The sequence below is a fragment of the Lycorma delicatula genome, chromosome 4, assembly GCF_047948215.1.
Source record: "Lycorma delicatula isolate Av1 chromosome 4, ASM4794821v1, whole genome shotgun sequence".
Lineage (NCBI taxonomy): Eukaryota > Metazoa > Arthropoda > Insecta > Hemiptera > Fulgoridae > Lycorma > Lycorma delicatula.
In genome coordinates this window covers 109,308,188-109,326,820 of record NC_134458.1, presented here as the reverse complement: position 1 = coordinate 109,326,820, position 18,633 = coordinate 109,308,188, and the positions used below count along the sequence as shown (strand labels likewise).

General features: G+C 31.6%; 1 protein-coding gene across 2 annotated transcripts in view; it reads right to left on the bottom strand.

Annotated features, from left to right (window-relative positions):
* The window catches only part of pths (probable ATP-dependent RNA helicase DDX47), a 34,575-nt gene that overhangs the window by 8,966 nt on the left and 6,976 nt on the right, over positions 1-18,633 (bottom strand). For both annotated transcript variants that reach the window (XM_075363899.1, XM_075363898.1), the window contains 2 exons: positions 8,997-9,163; positions 3,665-3,901 (listed from right to left, as the gene is read on the bottom strand). In XM_075363899.1, the coding sequence (XP_075220014.1) occupies positions 3,665-3,901; positions 8,997-9,163 (404 nt within the window). The remainder of the gene's footprint in view (positions 1-3,664; positions 3,902-8,996; positions 9,164-18,633) is intronic.

Sequence of the window (18,633 nt, the reverse complement as noted above, 5' to 3'; positions counted from 1 at the left end):
TCGACCACAAACTGAAAAAGCAAAACCTCAATTATTAGTTTTAATGAAACTACACTTTTAGAAACTTAAATAAAGGCACCAGATGCACGCTTTGCATTCAAAACTAAACTGACATACTACAATCGTTTACACCTCTTTTATACTGCTGAAAGCACATGTTCAAACATACCATATGTATATTCAAACATGAAACTCTCACAGTGAATATTATGCAAGCAGACCAAATTACAAGGAGCCACACATCAAGTTAAAACCTGTAAATTGCTCAAGTTTGTACACTTCATACAAGCATATTCATGACCATCACTATCAACGTAGCTAAATAGTTGTAACCGAGTTTCATTGGGTTGGGGTTGAGGTTAGGGGGTTGCAAAATGTTCATTATACATTTTTTTTTAATTTTTGGGTGGTCAAGGAGCTAAAAAGGTTGAGAATTACTGCTATAGTGCATATTTAATGGCATATATAAATAACTTTCTCCATCTCTCTCTCTCTCTGTGTGTGTGTGTGAAGTTTTGATTTCTGAACAAACTACATTTAATAGAAAAGAAACCAAAGTCAGAACAATACTGCCAGATTTTGGATGTTAAGAAAATTTCAAGCAAAATATATATATTGTCTTACTAAAATTAATCTTTAAGATTCATATTATTCTTTTATACTGTTAGATTATAATTAATACTGTTTAAATTATAATTATACTGTTAAATTCTATTAATATAAGCCACCAAGATAAGATACATTGTACATTCACTTTATTATAAAAGTACTTTTAGCAGGATCCCGTATCCTCAGTCATGATTGAAATAATTAAACTGCATATTAACGATTTTGACACCATAAACATGTTTTATTTTAGTATTTCTAATATTTATTTGCAATTTAATTTAATATTTCAATCATGACTGAAGATGTGGGATCTCACTAAAGTACTTTCATGGTAAAATTAAATTAAGATATGTCATCTCAATATTCTGTACTAGGTGGTTTATATTAATAGAATTTATTATTATGTATATATATGAAGTATAAACATCAAAACACAGTAATTAGATAAGTTAAACTTACCATATTAATTTTCAAACTTATCTAATCACTGTGTATTGGTGATATGTATTTCATACAATATTAAATTTTATTAACACAGCAGTCAATATGTTAATGAATTATTTGATTTTTTAAAAATATATACCTATAAATGATAGGCTTACCATACGTTCGGGATTAGCCCTGACAGTCTTGGTATTTTAGTGCTGTCCGGGGTTTGAGAATTTTATGACTGGTGAGGATTTGTTTTTTAATTTTAGACCTACATGTTTGACATTACGTTTTTAAATATTCTCTTATGGCTGTGCATCTCTTAGCCAACCTTGGAGCAAGCGCTGATGTCAATTTTGACGGAGGTGTGGCAGCCAGTCAAGCCACTAAATTTTACTTAGTCATTTGGCAACACAACAGGTAAAATGTGTTTATGCGGTTTTCGTGCATGAAGTAACTCGTCTACACCTTTTTGGTAATTTTATCTCTATTTGTTTTTTTGTCTCATCGATTAGCAATGGGTAAAAGAAAATGTATGTTTAATGTTAACCTGCAACAAGAATACAAATTTTTGAAATTGTGTAATAATGAGAGTAACAATGAACGTGTTTATTGTACACTAGGTACTGGAGAATTTTCTGTTGCACATAAAGGAAAGGGTGATATTGAAGACCACGTGAAAACAGCTAAACGTAGGAGTACTATTAATGCTACTGCTTCAGCAAACATAACAAATTTTTTTAAAGCAAAAGATGGGAATAATAATAACTGATCTGGAGTGTGCTGCTAAAAAAAGAAGCTACATTTTCATACCACACTGCTAGACACAAACTCAGTTTCAAAACATCACACTGCACATCTAAACTGGTTAAAAGGTTATATAACCCAAAATTTTCACCTGCTAGAACCAAAACCGAGGCAATTATTGTTAATGTTATTTCGTCATTTATATTTGATAATGTGTTGCGTTCTTTGGAATACCTTTATTATGTAACAGTAACGATGGATAGTTCAAACAGAAGTGAAGTATAACTTGTTACGATTGTTGCAAGATATTTCAGTCTGGAGGAGGGAATTCAACTGTTTTTGAAATTTTTATATGGTACTCTATAGCTATTTAATAATGTAGTTCTGAAATTGGAAGCTAATTCTATCACAGCAACAGAAGCATTTCAGACATATTCTGAATTAATTTGTCAACTTCAGGAAAGTAAAACCCCCAAATTTATATCATCTTCTGCCAAAGAATTGCTATGCACTCTGAAAGAAAATAATGATGTAAGAACAAAAATTCTTCTCAACTGTAGACAATTTTTATAGTTCTATTATCGAATACTTAAGAGTTGTGGAAAACCAGTTTTGATAAAAATTAGTAAGTTTCAGTGGATAAATTTACGAACTGATATTGCCTGGTCTGACTTAGAAGAGAGTGCACAAGTTGTTAATGAAATTATAAAAGATTCCATAAATACTGAGACCTATTTGATGAATGTACATTGTTGAATCAGTTAATTCAAACCCAAAGGGTAGGTGGTGGTTCAAGTTCTGAAAAAGTACCAGATACTATTTAAGACAAGTGGAAAACAATTTTTAAGCCGTTTCAAAAGACTACTTCATGTTGCAATATTTCTAAAATAGTTGAGTTTACGATGTCTTTACCTGGGACATCTGCTTCAGTTGAGAGAGTTTTTTCAACTACAGTGAACATCTGGTCTGCAGAAAGGAGTAGACTTTCAGTATCTACTGTTAAACATCTGCTAAATGTTAAAATTAATTTAGAACTTTCTTGTTGAGAATTTTATGATATAATTAAAACAAACAAACCATTTCTGAAAAAAGGCATGTCCAGTGATAAAGACAACTCAATAAATAAAGTTGAATGTTTCAATAAACTGTTAAGACTGTTAAGTAATTTCAAAATTATGTCCTGGGTTGGACCCAAAAAAACATGGTAAGCCTATACATGTATATATTTTGTAATTATTTTTCTTTTTAATTAAGGAATATATACATACAAAAGATAGAGGAGAAAAGGATTTTAATCTCAGTGATAGAGGTTGTATAGTTTAGACCTATAAGATTCAAAATAGAGTATATATTTTACAACATAAAGTTACTTGAATGAAATAAATATGAGGGGATTTACAATGTAAAAAGATAACTATCAGAAAGCGTAAAAAAATTATATGAATTTCTTATTTGTAAAAACCAAGCTTTTTCCATGGAATAACAGCATAAAACAAGAAAGATAGTCATACAAGTCAAAATATTTAACCATTAATTGTACAGTAAACTAACCCTAATCAACACTGCAAATGGCTTATTGCACTGTTTATCAACATACTGCTGATTAAATGGATATCTAGCATCATAAAAACCACAAACATAAAACAATAAAAGAGATATGATGAAGAATAATACCATTATAAAAAATGTTTAATTTTTAAATAAATATATTAACATGGCTGCAAATCCTTTACTTTTATTTTATGTTAATTAAAAGCAAGCAGTTTATATAAAACAATATTTTCTTAATTTACAGCAGTCAAGACTATTATTATAATAATAAAACTGCCTTATCAGTACTTAATAATAAATAAATTGTAAACAAAAAAAACATAAATACCTTAAATCTGACAGGAATAAATAAATAATACTGCTGTAATTTATCAACTGTTTTATATTTATTTGAAACTTCAACTTTTACTGGATCCTTAAGTGAAGCTCTTTGTAATTTCTGTACTTTCTTTGTCATTGTGGCTGAAAATAAATATGTATTCCTTTCTCTTGGTATAACTTTTAATATTTTATCAACTTCTACTTCAAAATCCATGTTTAAAATGCGATCAGCTTCATCCATAACCTAATGTTTACAATGAACAAATTAATTAAAAAAATATTTAAGTTAACACTAACAATTCATTAAAAGCTATCATCAAAGCTATCAAATGAAGCAGAAAAAATCTAAAAAGTCCACTCGATCTCACAACTTCTTTTTTAGTTCTTCAAAACAAGACTTCATACTCGCATCTGTCAAGAGTAAAGGTGCATTTTTAACCCACAAGCAAAACATGAAATGTTCTTCTTCATGTTATTGAATTATGTACAAGATGACATTAAAACAACCATACTGGCTTTCTTGATTTAATTGCTCTATAATTTATTTAAATGTAAAGTGAATGAAAAGATGAGACACAGAAAATAAAAAAAAATACTGATTATTTTTATATACATAATAAATATTATTAATTGATTTTTTACAAAAACTAGACAAGCCTTCCCAAAAGTATTCTTTCCAATTTTTTTAAAAATTTTTTATGAAATTATAACGGATGCAGTAACGCAGTAAAAATAAGGTAACTAAAGTTAATTGTTTTTAAAAAAAATTAGAAAAAGGTATTTTGCCAATACAAATAATAATGTTACAGAACTGATGTAGAAATTATTTTAGTTATATAAAAACACAATCATGGATTGTAAAATTATGAAGTAAACTCAATCCGTGTCGATCTATGTCTACAATACTGAATTAAAATATACCTTCAACCTTTCCATGTCGGTGTGTAATATTATTTAGAATTGTATTAAAATATAAAATAAAGAAAACAAAAAAAATATTGAAATTTATTAAAAAATATGCATAACATAAGTAAAAATACATAGTCATTTACTATGTATACATATATGTATTATGTATACATAATACATTTAATGTGATGTTTCCAAAAGACATTTTAGTATCAATTTTTATCATCCAAAACATAACTTCAGGAAACAAACAAATATTTAATTTACTCTAATAAAATGTATAAAATTAAACAACTCCTGAACAAAGGTATGCTGCATTTTACAATAATCTCATTAATATCAGTAAATAAAAATAAATAAATAATTTTGCTAAACAATTATTGAAATAAACTGGAAAATAAGATTACAATTAAAAACAATTTACAAGTTTACTTAACTATTCAGTAAAATTCTGTCAATTGTTTTTGAGCACAATCTTGTTTATCTTATCAGTTAATAATACAATTATAAAATTATCAGTTAACAATATTGCTGCATTAATTATATAGTGGTGTTAACCATTACAAAATTTATTATATCTGATAATTTTTATAAATATAATCTATGGCAAAGAACAATGTGTTGGGAGGCTAGATCACAGATTATTAGTGACTTAAAAAGCAAACAGTACTTAATAAAATGCTTACTGTTATTAATTCCATTTAAAAGAGAGAAAAAGGAAGAGATGTTTCTGTGTGCAATAGAAGATCAATATAGTAAGGAGATTCGTTCGGTTCTTAGACTATTTATAAATAATTTCATTCTTTTATTAGAATACAATTTGATAAAATATCTATTAACAGAAGTTTTAGAAAAGAAAAAAGGCTTTCCTTCACTACCTGAAACACATCTACTGCTAGAATGACTTCTTATAAGCTTCAAATACAAAACTGAATCCCTGATCCGTTTACAATGAGAAGTACACTCCTCTAAAGAATTGTTAATTCCACAATCTAGTAGAAGATTCCAAAACTGTGCTGCAGCCAGAATTAACTTCCAACTATTCTCACTGGAATTTTGTTTGTTAGCTGCCACAACCAAATGATTGTAGGTAACTCGAAACAAGAAATCAATCACTCTCAAAGAAAGCATAAGGATTCTCAGTAATGTGAACCACACCATGCTTATGAGGGAAAGAAAAATTTGAAGAGTGAAGTGATTTCACTTTGCCTCATTCTCCAAGCTGGATATACATATCAGTATGACAAGCCCACCAAACTGTAAGAGATATTCAGAAATATAAGTAACACTTATTTTATTCTGTTACTGGCTGATAGTGGTGGATATTATTAATCTCAAGAAAGTAAATCTGATTTTTTATTTACATCATGTTTTACATCCATCACAGTATATAACCTTCTGACTAGTAGAAGATGAGGACTATCAACTCAGAGATGGATTTGGCATATTTTGGGAAGAACTGTCTTACTAAGGCCCATCCAGAAAACAAAATTAAAACAGTATTATATTATAAAGAGACACGCGATGGTATTCTCAGAAGTAAATGTCATAGTAATCAGATTTCACATAATAATACTTATCACTTATTTTTTCAGTCATAAAAAAAGAATTACTAAATTAAATAGGTTTAACACTTTAAATCTTATACCCAAATACAGCCCACATAGAATAATGTGGATGGATGACCGAAGTTCGAGTATAGCCTGTGTTCTACATTTAATTCTATTACAACCAGCTCGTGGGCTATTCTCGTGAACAGGATACATACAATAATTCTTCAATTCATTTTGAATGGTTCTGAGTAACTCTTACTGTAATCTTTTAGGTATTTAGGAGACTATGTAATTTTATTCAACGGGTGTTTCTTGCTGGCAAAAAGCTAAGTTATGACCACTTCATTCGTGGCAGTGCGTGGTGTTGACATGTGTTTACATCGAATTGATATTTCACTAAGATATCAACATAATATGTTTAGTTTTTATTAGTGAAAGAATTACTGTGTTCTTTTATTAATTTTAGAATGTTAGTTTTCTAAAATATTCTTGTATTTTATGCTGGAAAAGGTTGTTTACTTTGTAGTTTACATGCTATTATTTTTTCTAATGTGAGTCAATGTTTTAATTTTTACAGCTGCGTTTATTGTTTTATTCTATAATATTTATTATTTGATCAAGTAAACATTTTTTTCAATATGAGTGAATGTTATCGTGTAGACGATCCAAAAACTATAACCTGATAAATGATTTTCTGTCAGATTCTGATATTGATGATAATATTAGTTCAGATGAAATTTGTCCTGAAATTCTAAATAAAGTAATTTTTTATTCTGGATCTGAAGGAGAAATTGCTGATGAGGATAAAGATCCAGATTTTGATGTAGTGTCAGATTTACCTGAAAGTGCTGGTAATGTTCGACAATAAGTCTAACACTGCCCGAAGTTTTCCTGATGAGGGTCTACATCTACTAGCCTGAGGCCAATAAAAATACCAAAAGAAAGAGAAGTAGTGGGTCTGCAAAGCAATCAGATGAGTTGCTGGGTTGATTGTTTGATGCCAATAAGCCCTTTTGCTCGATTTCAATGAATTTAGTGGCATAACAGCTGCAGATGAGACATCAACACCATTTGATGTCTTTTCTATTTTTTTCTGAGTCAATTGTAAAACTGATCAAATCCAAAACTAATAAATGTGCTAAATTTATAACAGATAAACTATCTGTTACACAAACTATCTAATACTGTAATTACTACTAATACTATAACTATGTTATACAAACTATCTGGAGAGGGAAGTAATATATTGAAACCAAATTGTGCTTGAAGTATATGGGAGACTGTTAAATTACATGAAATGTACTCATTTTTTTCTATAATTTTTCATATCTGTGTCGTAAAAAAACCTAAACCTAGACATTACTAATCCACTAATAAATCTATAAATACACTGTATGCACAATCTCTTATGTCTAGAGACCAGTTTTTGCAATTTTATCAACCTTTGATGTATATGATAATTCAACACATGTTTAAAAAATCAACATGATTATGACCCAATGCATAAAATAAGGTCACTGCTTAACAATATGCTTGAAAAATCACCTGAATCCTTTCGACTATATGCAAATTTGACAGTTAATGAGAGCATTTGTGGTTTTAAGGACCGAATACAGTTTCGTGTGTATAATAGCCCAATAAATATGGCATAAAATTAAATATAATTTGCAATTCTAAGAGTGCAAAGGTTCTTCGGCTTGAAGTGTATACAGGCAAAGGCAATGAAAGTAAATGATGAATAAAGACCTGATGATTAAAGACAATAAAATATATACCAAACAACTAACCAAAGTTTTAAGAGATAAAGATCAAATTTCCAATCACTGTCTTACAGAGGCTGTTGAATGATTATTTAGGTAAAGGCCACACTGTTTTCATGAATAGATTTTACTTGTCTCCTACAGTAATTGATTTCTTGTGGCAGAATAAAACAAAAGCAGTTGGCATATGTAAGCCAAATCGGAAAGAACAGCCAAAGGAAAATGTAATAAAAAAGAAACGAAAAAATATCAGAAACTGCACGTGAAGAAACAATTTTCTATGAACAAAATGGAGAGATGTGCTCATGTTATCATCACTACATAAGATGACGGCTAGCAATGTTCAGTAAGGGCGAAATGAGGTATAGTTGTAAACGTTTGTTCAGAAAAATCAAAAGCAGTTACTGGTAAAGTCTGTATTAAAGAAACTACTTAGTTTCCTGATTGTGGGGTTGTTTTATGTTTACCACACTGTTTCAAACTGTATCAAACTGTTTCAAACTGTATCATGCTAATTATACCTAAAAAAAAAAAAAAAAAAAACCATTTTTTTTTATTATATTGACTAATATTTTATTAATTAATTAGGAACTGAATTTTTTACTAATAAAAAAAAACTTGTGTCCTTTGTTTTTAATTATAATATTTCAAAACATTATTGTGAGAATAAATATCATATAAACAATGTTACAATTTTTTTTCAGCCAATTTTTTCATCAAATTCAAGCATTGAAACTTTTTTGCTAAGTACAATAAAATTATGTTTTTTTAAATTATCGAACTACAGATTGTGATGATACAAAGCATATAAGATTTATTAATTTATGTTTATAATGAAGATGGTAATAATTTTTTCAAAATACCTAGGATTCTGGTACCAAGTATTATATAATGTCTTAGGATTCAAAATGTTTAATAAATACTAAAACAGATACATTTGGCTGACAAGTACAGATGTAATTTCTTTGTTACTTAATAAAATGTTATGAAATTTGTTTACTTGGATATATTAAAGATTAAAAAAAAAATACAAAATTAATCTAATAAAATCTGCACTACAAAATCCATATACAAGTTAATGAAGAAAAATATAATTAATTATTAAATAAATTTTTACCAAGAATTTAAGAGCCTTGAGATTAAAACCCTTTGTATTTGAAAGATGGTCAAGTAATCGTCCAGGTGTTGCAATTAGAATATGTGGCTTCTTTGCTAGGGTCAATGCTTGTGACATCATATCCATACCACCAACAATCACAGCTGTTTTAACTCCCATTCCACCACCTGATGATTAAAGACAATAAAATATATACCAAACAACTAACCAAAGTTTTAAGAGATAAAGATCAAATTTCCAAATGAAAATTTTAGGAAGGTTTATACGAGGTCTGTTCAGAAAACAACTGAACATTTTTAATTACACACCAAAAAAGATTTTTGGTGATGTGTGGTTGGCAGCAATGTGTTTCACATAACCTCGTCTGTAACCATATGTTGATATGTTGTTTAGTTTTCATGTTATTGCTATTTGAGTGCAACATGATTAAGTGTTAGTAACAATTTTTTGATGATTGAACTTTTGTCTCTATGTTGCAGCCATAAACCCACCTTTCATCAGCCGTTATGATCCTTTGCATGAATGTTTCATCGTCATTAGCTTGTTCAAGAAGTTTCCGACAAACATCCAATTGATGTTCTTTCTGCTGTTCGGTCATCAAACGAGGAACAAACTTTGCTGTAACTTGACGCACGTTCAATTTTCAGTCAAAATGTCATGGCATGATCTAATTGAGATGCTAACCTATTCTGCAAGTTCTTGACATACCTTCGGCAATTTGCATGCACCAGATCATTGATTTTCAAAAGGTGGGTGTTATCAGTTGAAGTTGAAGGCCTTCCTGGTCAAGGATCATCTTCAATCGACTGACAACCACTTTTAAATCATGAAAACCAATCATAACATTGCATATGACTCAGAGCATCATCTCCATAAGTTCATTTCAAAAGTTGAAATACTTCTGTGAAAGTTTTCCCTAGTTTCATGCAAACTTTTATGTTGTATTGTTGCTCCCGAAAATCACACATCACAAAAATCTCTACTAACACTTACACACGTCGCACTCAAATAACAAAACACAAGAACTAAACAAGATATCAACAAGCCAAGAACATGTGGTTACAGAGGAGGTTATGCAGAACAATGCTGTCAACTGCACCTCACAAAATATCTCGTGTTTTTTTCTGAACAGACCTCGTACTATGCTCAAACTCTTCCTACAGTCTACTCCTGCATTTTTATATTAAATTATTTTCTAACAAACTACTAGCAATGTGATAATTCATTAACACTACTGGAAAAATACTATCATTGATTTAACAGGAATAGACTGCATCAATAACTACTACAATCACTTACAGGAAAAAAATTTCACAATATATTATAAATCCAATGATAGTTTCTTTTTTCCATTTTATAAATTATTTACAAAATTTTTGTTGTAGAAGTTCCACACCTAATTTCTAATGAAATTGATTAAACAAAAAGGTTGAAGTGAGTTATCCTCCTGTTCCTAAATCTGATCTTTGAATAAATATAATGAACTATTAACGCGTATGTAAGTACAGTAACATATTCTTTTATCAAAGAACATTATGCTACAATGCAGCTGTAGAAAATAAACAGGAAGAGTGAGGAATGAAATCTCTAAACTAAATGGATTAAACATGTAAAATCAGTAATAACTTCAACATAATATAACAAAATCGTTTGAACTGCCATCTCTTAATAACAATAGATGTGTTGCTAAAATAAAGAAAATGGTTGATTTTGTGAAATGGGAAACCAATGAGATAGCATAGTAAGGATTAAGAGCTCAAAGGCACCTTCCAGGGCTGCTTAATGCTTATTTGTGGGTCTGTCTCCATGGAAGGGGGAAGTTGGTGAGATAGGAGGTTATCGGTAGAGCATAGGCACTCTTTATAACATCTTGCAGAACCTGTTAGCGAGCCTGACACTTCGCCCATAAATGGGGTTCCTCTGACTCACCAGAAAAAAATTTGTATGGTTAACTTTCATAAAAAAAAAGCTCATGTTCAAAGTTAAAATAAAATATTCAAATAACATTATCTTTAATTACAAACTTTCAATGCTAATTATAATTATCAATGCAAATTATAATACTGGGTGATTCGAAAAGGACTTCACAACTTTAAAAACATATAAAAATTTATTTAGAAAACTTACTGATTCAATTGAGGTCTCATTTCATAGCAAAACATCATGTTTTAACTTGCATAGTTCATTAGTACTGAATTCAGCCACCAGTGTTGTTAAAAATGGATACATTTACTGGCGCAGAACATGCTCACTGTGTGTTTTGCTTTCACAATTTGCAGAGAGCAACTACAGTGAAATGTAATTTTCATAGTGTATGGTAGGGACCTCCTAGTAGGCACACAATTTACTCTTGACACAAAACCTTCATTAAACAGGTTATTCTATTACAAAATCACCATTCTACATACAAAATCACCAGGATGCCCAAGTGTTCCTGAAGCTACTGTGAAACAACTCAGAGAAAGCTTTTCACAAAGTCCAAAGAAATCAACTCAACATGTGTCACATGGAACTGGCATCCCACAAACGATTGTTTGGCGCTTATTACGTAAACAACTGCAGTTGAAGCCTTACAAACTAACCGTGGTTCAACACATTATAGATGAGGACAAAGTTGCTTGGCTGCAGTTTTGTGTGGAAATGATGGACAGAATTGTAGACGATACATTTTTACACAATGCAATTTTTAGTGATGAGTTAACATTTCACATGGCAAGAACACCCATAAGTGATGAATATGGGATAGCAAGAATCCACATGAAACTTTGCAGCACATTCATGATAACTAAGCCTAAGATCAATGTTTTTGTGCCCTAATCAAACAAAGACTGTATGTATAGTTCGTTCTTCTTCCAGGAAGCAACCATATATGATATCGTTTATCTTGACTTGCTTCAATATTTTATAATTCCTCAATTCGATGATGATAACCAAAATGGGCAATTACTATCAGTAGGATAGGGTACCATCTCACTACCACATAGAAGTCCAAGGTTTTCTTGAATCTCAATTTTCAGGTCAGTGGATTGGTCGTGAAGGTCTAATTTCATGTCCACCCCACTCCCCAGATTTGTCACTGCTAGATTTTTTCTTGTGGGGTCTCGTTAAAGATCAGGTTTACGTACCACCTTTGCCTGCTGATCTTGTTGAGCTAAGACACAACATCCTGTATTAACACCACATCCTGTCCCCAAAGGGAAGACATCCCACATGGCAGTTAGGCTGCCATACTCTACCCCTTCCGTACCTAGACCTAAGGGGCTTTACCAGAGGTCATCTTCAGTACTTCTGCAACAGACATCTCCCAGTCTCAACTGCCTCAGGATGCCACTGATGCAAATGCCACAAATGATATTCCCATCAATGTACTAATGTTAACCTAAATGAATGTACTTACAATGGTCTCAAACATTACCATACCGATTTTGCTGTTTCACCCTAACCTACCCGAAAACAGTGAGCTAGTTAGCTAGACATGCAATACCAAACAAAAAACAAGAAAATAAACTGTGAACAAGGAAAATACAAAAACATGTAAAACACTAAAACCAACACTAAACTAATCCAAACAAAACAAACTGTAAACAAACACAAACTATGAACATGTAAATAACCTAAACTAAACCGCCAAAACAAGAAGTTAACAAAAAACAGAATCATAAATTATAAATAAACCTAAAATAACCCAAAATATAAAATAACATCTAAAACAAACAAAAAAAAAAACCTTGTAAATCAAAAATAAAAATTCAACAGCTTTACAACAATTAATCTAAACTACTACCATAACAAAAACATAAACATGTAAACGTATGTATTATATATCCATAACCTAGACGTAAACAGAAAACAAGAACAAAATCAAAACAGAAACACAAGATAAGACCTAAATAAAAACATTATATTAAAATCAAACAACAAAACATTAAACACCAAAACAAGAACATAAACCACAAACAAAACACTAAAATAACCCAAAAGCAAAAACATAAACTAGGTATAACCACCAGAATATTAAATTACCCCGAAAAACACATAAACATCAAACACAAGCGCTGGTAAAAGGTGAAATGTAATCAAAAACAAAAGACATGTTAGAAAACAAAACAATAACAAACACAAACACGGCTTAAACACAAAAACATAACATATATTGATCTGGCGACATAGAACGTCCCACGTACACACGGACATTCATCTGATTGACAGTCGTACCCAGCCGATTTCCCAACATTAAAACAATTTGGGCAAACAGGTGAACCTCCTTCCCTCTTCATCAAGCAGTCTTTTGCATGATGGCCATCCTTTCTGCAAAACAAACATAGTTCTTTTCCTTTACAAGATTTCACCATGTGCCCCAGCCCAAAATAACAATAATGACTCACCTTGACATATCATTAACCCTACAAGATGTGAAATCCACAAACACTCAACCTTTCTCTATGAAAGTCCTACATAATTCTTTATGGCACTCAATAATATAATGGACTTTGCCACTTTCCCTTCTGGCTTAAAAATAAAATATGACCTTAAAAAGATTACTAAAATTCAGCAAACGTATATATTTCGTGTTTTGGACACAAATGGCGTCTAAGAAGCCTTCTTCGCCAAGCTCTCGCAGCAAATCATATACAATCATACAAGGCTGCAGAAGATTGGCAACAATCAATTTAACAGTGTACTGATTCACCACTAAATTAAAATCCTAAACCAAGTTGTTAAACACCAAATACACAAACTAGGGGAAAACCCGAAAAGAATACACCCCAAAGGGGTAACCTAACAGTCAACCACCTATTCAGCAAACCCAAATTACCGGAGCTATCCAAACAATCAAAACCGTATAAACAACAAAAAGAAACAAAATACCAAAAAATAAACTAAAACTAACTCAGAACGTGAACAATAAAACCCTTAATAAACACAATAACATACAACACAAACAAATAACACAAAATAATACAATGAAAAACCTATCTAGCCAGAGCATTAAAAAATTGTCCTATCTAATCGGAATCGTGTGCCCAATTCTCAGTTTCACTGTCATTAGCTACGATCCTTACACCCCTGGAGTTTTCTTTTACACTAACGATTCATAGCGCCTCTAGCTTTTAATAATCTCTCCTTTAAATGCCTCAGGGGTAATACTAGTTGGCTTATCAATCAGTAACACCTTTGGCGACAACACTGGGGGAGTCCGAACCACATGAAACCAACTTCTTCTTAATTAGTAGTGACATCAGCAGAGAACCAGTAGTAGATACTTTCCCCCACTCACCCATTTCAGCCTTGAAGCCCTTGATGTACCCCTGAAGCCTACCATTCCTTTTAACCGTCAAAAGGTGCAATTATTGAAGCCTGCACAATCGAGACTGACATGTGCAAGAGTGTGAACTCTTGCAAAACAGTTATTTTCTTCTGCTGTTGCTGTCAGCTGGATGAACCAATAACACCCTCATCTGAGACTTCATCACTACTACCACCCATGACAACTGCCTCCATAGCCCGTCACAAGCAAGCCTCCTGAGCCTCTTTTGACACTTTCTTATAAGCAACCTGAGCCTCCTCCTCCTCCTTGGCCACACAGATCTCCTTCACCTTGGGCTCACAGGTCTCCATCATCTTGGCCTCCTGGGTCACTTTTTCCCTGGCCTCCCTTTCCTTCCGTTTACACTCCCTCTCAAGCCGTCTTGTCTTGTTTCTCTATTTGCCTCAGCATCCTCACAATGTACCCTCCATTCATGGGCTCGTTACTCAGCTACTGCCTTATCTGCAGGGAGTTTTCTAATTCTAGGAGACTTTTTATCTCTTCATCCGAATCATTCATGCTACCGTACTAATAAGGAATTCACAAAATAAAAATAAAGCAACTAAAGAAGTAATAACGTCAAATAAAAACAACAAATACACAATGAAAAATATACTATCAATCAGTCCTATGTAAACATAATAAAAAGAACCAATGAAAACAAACTACAAATGTAAACAACCAGCAGCCAATCAGAGATGACCAATATGGTTGCCATTGACAGGGTACATAACAGTCCAAAAAGCCAAACAACTAACAACAAAAAACAAAAAAAAAACTGCAGAGGTAATGCCTGACTTGTTGGCTACAGTCTGGAATGAAGTCGACTTCAGGTGAAATGTATGTCACATTACAAATGGAAGCCATATTGAACCAAAGTGAATGTTGGGTGACAAACTTTCTATGAAATGAGACCTCAAACTGTATCTACAAGTTATCTCAATAAATTTTTCAATGCTTTCAAAATTGTGAAGTACTTTTTGAATCACCTGATATAATTTAACAGCACTGAATATTAACAAAAGTAGACTTTTTATTTTAATCATTCCAATCTTTTGGCATTTTTAATTAAAATGTAAATATATATACACATACAGGTTGAGCAACTTAAAACAAAACTGCTACAAACTAAACGCATAATAGCAACATGGAACATTTTATTAATGAAATTATTTATTTTATCTTTTGGTTGATGAAATTACACAGAAGCTTAACGTTAAATTAAATTAAATTCTGTATTAACATTAGTAAAAAGTTTACATACATATTTACCAAATTTTTACAAAGATGTTTGAAGTGAATGCACAGCACAGCAATGCACTTTTGTGCCCAAGTGATCATATTCAGAATACCTGACACAAAACATTGTGGTCAATGACATCAACTTCTGGTTGAATCTTTGCCTTTAGTTCATCAATACAGCAGGGATTTGAATCATAATCTCTATCCTTTAAATAGTCCCATACGAAAAACTGCAACTAGACAAATCTAGAAAGATGGAGGCCACTGCCTTCTGATAGTTTGTCCTGTAAAATCTGCACGAACGCATGCCAGTGAATCATTTGAAGTGTCACACATTGTTCCATATTGTTGGAAGAAGCCATACTCATTTTTATAACATGTTAACAAAACATAGAATACTTAAAAAATTATACAGTACACATCTGTATTGATAGCTGGGCTAAGAAATACTGACCCCACTATATGATAACCAGAACACCACACCATAAAGTTTTTCATCGTGAAGTGGATATTCTAATACCTGCAGAGGATTTTCAGTCATCCAGTACCTTGTGTCATGAAAATTAACAGACCCAGATAAATGAGGCCATGTCTCATCTGACATGAAATACAGCATGAGGTCTACCTGTTCATTGACAATGTTTTTAAGAAGCCAGTTGCAATAATTAAGTTGTTTCGATTTGTCTGGTTTCTTAAGTTGTTGCTCAATTGTTACAGGATACAATGTTAAATTTAAATCATGAAGAATCTTACAGTAAAATGTGTATTTTAAAACACTTTGCTGTAATAACTTGCATATAGATAAACATAACATACATAACGTAAATAGTGCATTATACCAAAACGAAACTATACACCACTGAAGTATGAACAATTTACAACTGATAACAAAATTGATACTTTGAACACCTTTGTAAAAAATGGTAAATTATAACATTTGGTAATCTAAATACAGAATCTAATTTAATTTTCTTTTTTAATTTCATTCATAAAATGTTAATACAATAAACTTCACTTAATACACTCTGTTAACCTGATTCTCTGCTTAAAAGTGATTTTTACTAAGTCCCTAGACCAATAAGGCAAAACATATGTATATATTTCCGTTTAATACACACTCAATCCCACCTAATAAGCTCTTTGTTTTGTATCTGATGAATTGAAATTTAACTGTTACATAAGGCTGTTTAGCAATTTATTCATGAAAGTAAGATTAAATGTGACTCACTGTAATTTTGCCATAAATTTATCCCTAAGCAAACAGTCAGATAACCTTTTACCATAACAGTATATACATCACAGAATTCAGTTCAGTGCAGTATATGAGTTAGAAATGACATGACGTGTGATCTTCTTATTGCTTTGCTGAGAAAGAACTGTTTAAATCATTTGTTTTTCTTTTGTAAACATATTTTTTTTAGCATCAGTCGTGAAATTGGTGTAGAAAGTATCAAGTACCAGTCCCAAGAAAATTAAGCTTCTACTCATAGCAAAGGGCAAAATCTCAAAGGTATTTTAGAAATGTTTGAATGTTCCCGTGCCGTTATTCTAACCAACATCAAGCTTGAATGACTTGCGAACATTTTGCTTTGTGGGCTAAAGAACTGAATGCAATGTTTCAAAACTGGAAAATCCTTCTTTTTATTGGTAACTGTGCAGCACAATCAACATATCTCTTACTATCAAACATAAAAAAATAGTTTTTCTACCTGCCAAACAGGACAAGTCATCTACAGCCTATGGATCAGGGTATAATTAAAGCAATGAAAGAGTAGTATCGTAAGAGACAGGTCCAACTTTATTTACATGCTATGGATCAAAATTTACCTTTTCCCAGTATAACCATTTTGGATGCAATGTATTTCATCACTGCGGCACGTGATGCAATGACTTCCAAAGTTATAGAAAACTGTTTAATTAAAACTGGGGTAAAGGGGCTTCTTCTTCTAAAAGAAGAAGAAGAACTGGCAACTGACAGTGCTGATATAAAAAACAAAGTCGAAAGGATGCCACCAACATACGACAGTTTCCAAAGTATGCATCGCATCAGTTGACAACAACGTACTAACATGTGAGGAGAAAACAGTGCGTGAAATGATACAAGAGGTGAGAAATGAGGGAAGTGATGATGAAGAAGAAGATGAGCCTGCACCACCACCGACAGCTGCTGTGTTAGAAGCTCTTATTGAGGTTAGGCATTATGTGTTCAGTCTGCCCAACTTACCAAATGATATAGTATACAAAATAGATTTTTTGTAACTTTAATTTTGAATTCATGTTTTAAAACAATGAGGCAAAGCAAAATTGATGACTATTTTAAAAATAAGTAATGGAACCTTCTGATCATAGAGTTACAGTTACAGTAATTTGTGTTTTTTAATTAAATGTGTGATGTTTAGAAAAAAGGTATGTGCATACACTTACTTATCCTTAAGTGTATTTATTATTACTGCCATTAATATTTTCTCACAAAATGCTGTATGTTAAAACATTAACACTCTACCACCTTCAATAACACTTCTTCTAAGAAGCATTATCTTAAAATTGTCTTATCTGCTTTACAGCTAAGACGATTCTCCGCCTAAGACACTAATTTCCATCAATCCAACGATCATATTAAGCAGAGTTTACTGTAAATGTTATGGATGTATATAAAACGTGTTAATTACATGTTATATATAGTGTGTTTTTCACTACATAAATGTAGTGTTAAATGTATTAATATAATGTATTGTTATGTTATATACATATAGATTTTTATTTCAGACGTGAAGAAATTTTTCTTTGAATATCTGCTATGGCCTCTGCAGTCCTAATGGAAGGTTGCCTATTTTGTTTTGCATTTGAAACCAAATTGTGTTTGTAATTCTTTGCTGGGATACTGGCCTTCAGAAATTTTTCTGCAAATATTTGATGTGCTTCTAGAAAGGATTCGGAACATATATAAACTTTCATTATAGTATCTCTTTCCTTAACTGAATAAGATATTCTAGAAAAATACTACCGTACTGAAGCATTAATATTTTAGACCGGATGACAGTCGACTAGAGTACAAACATACATAACCAGCAGTGGCACTATTAATAG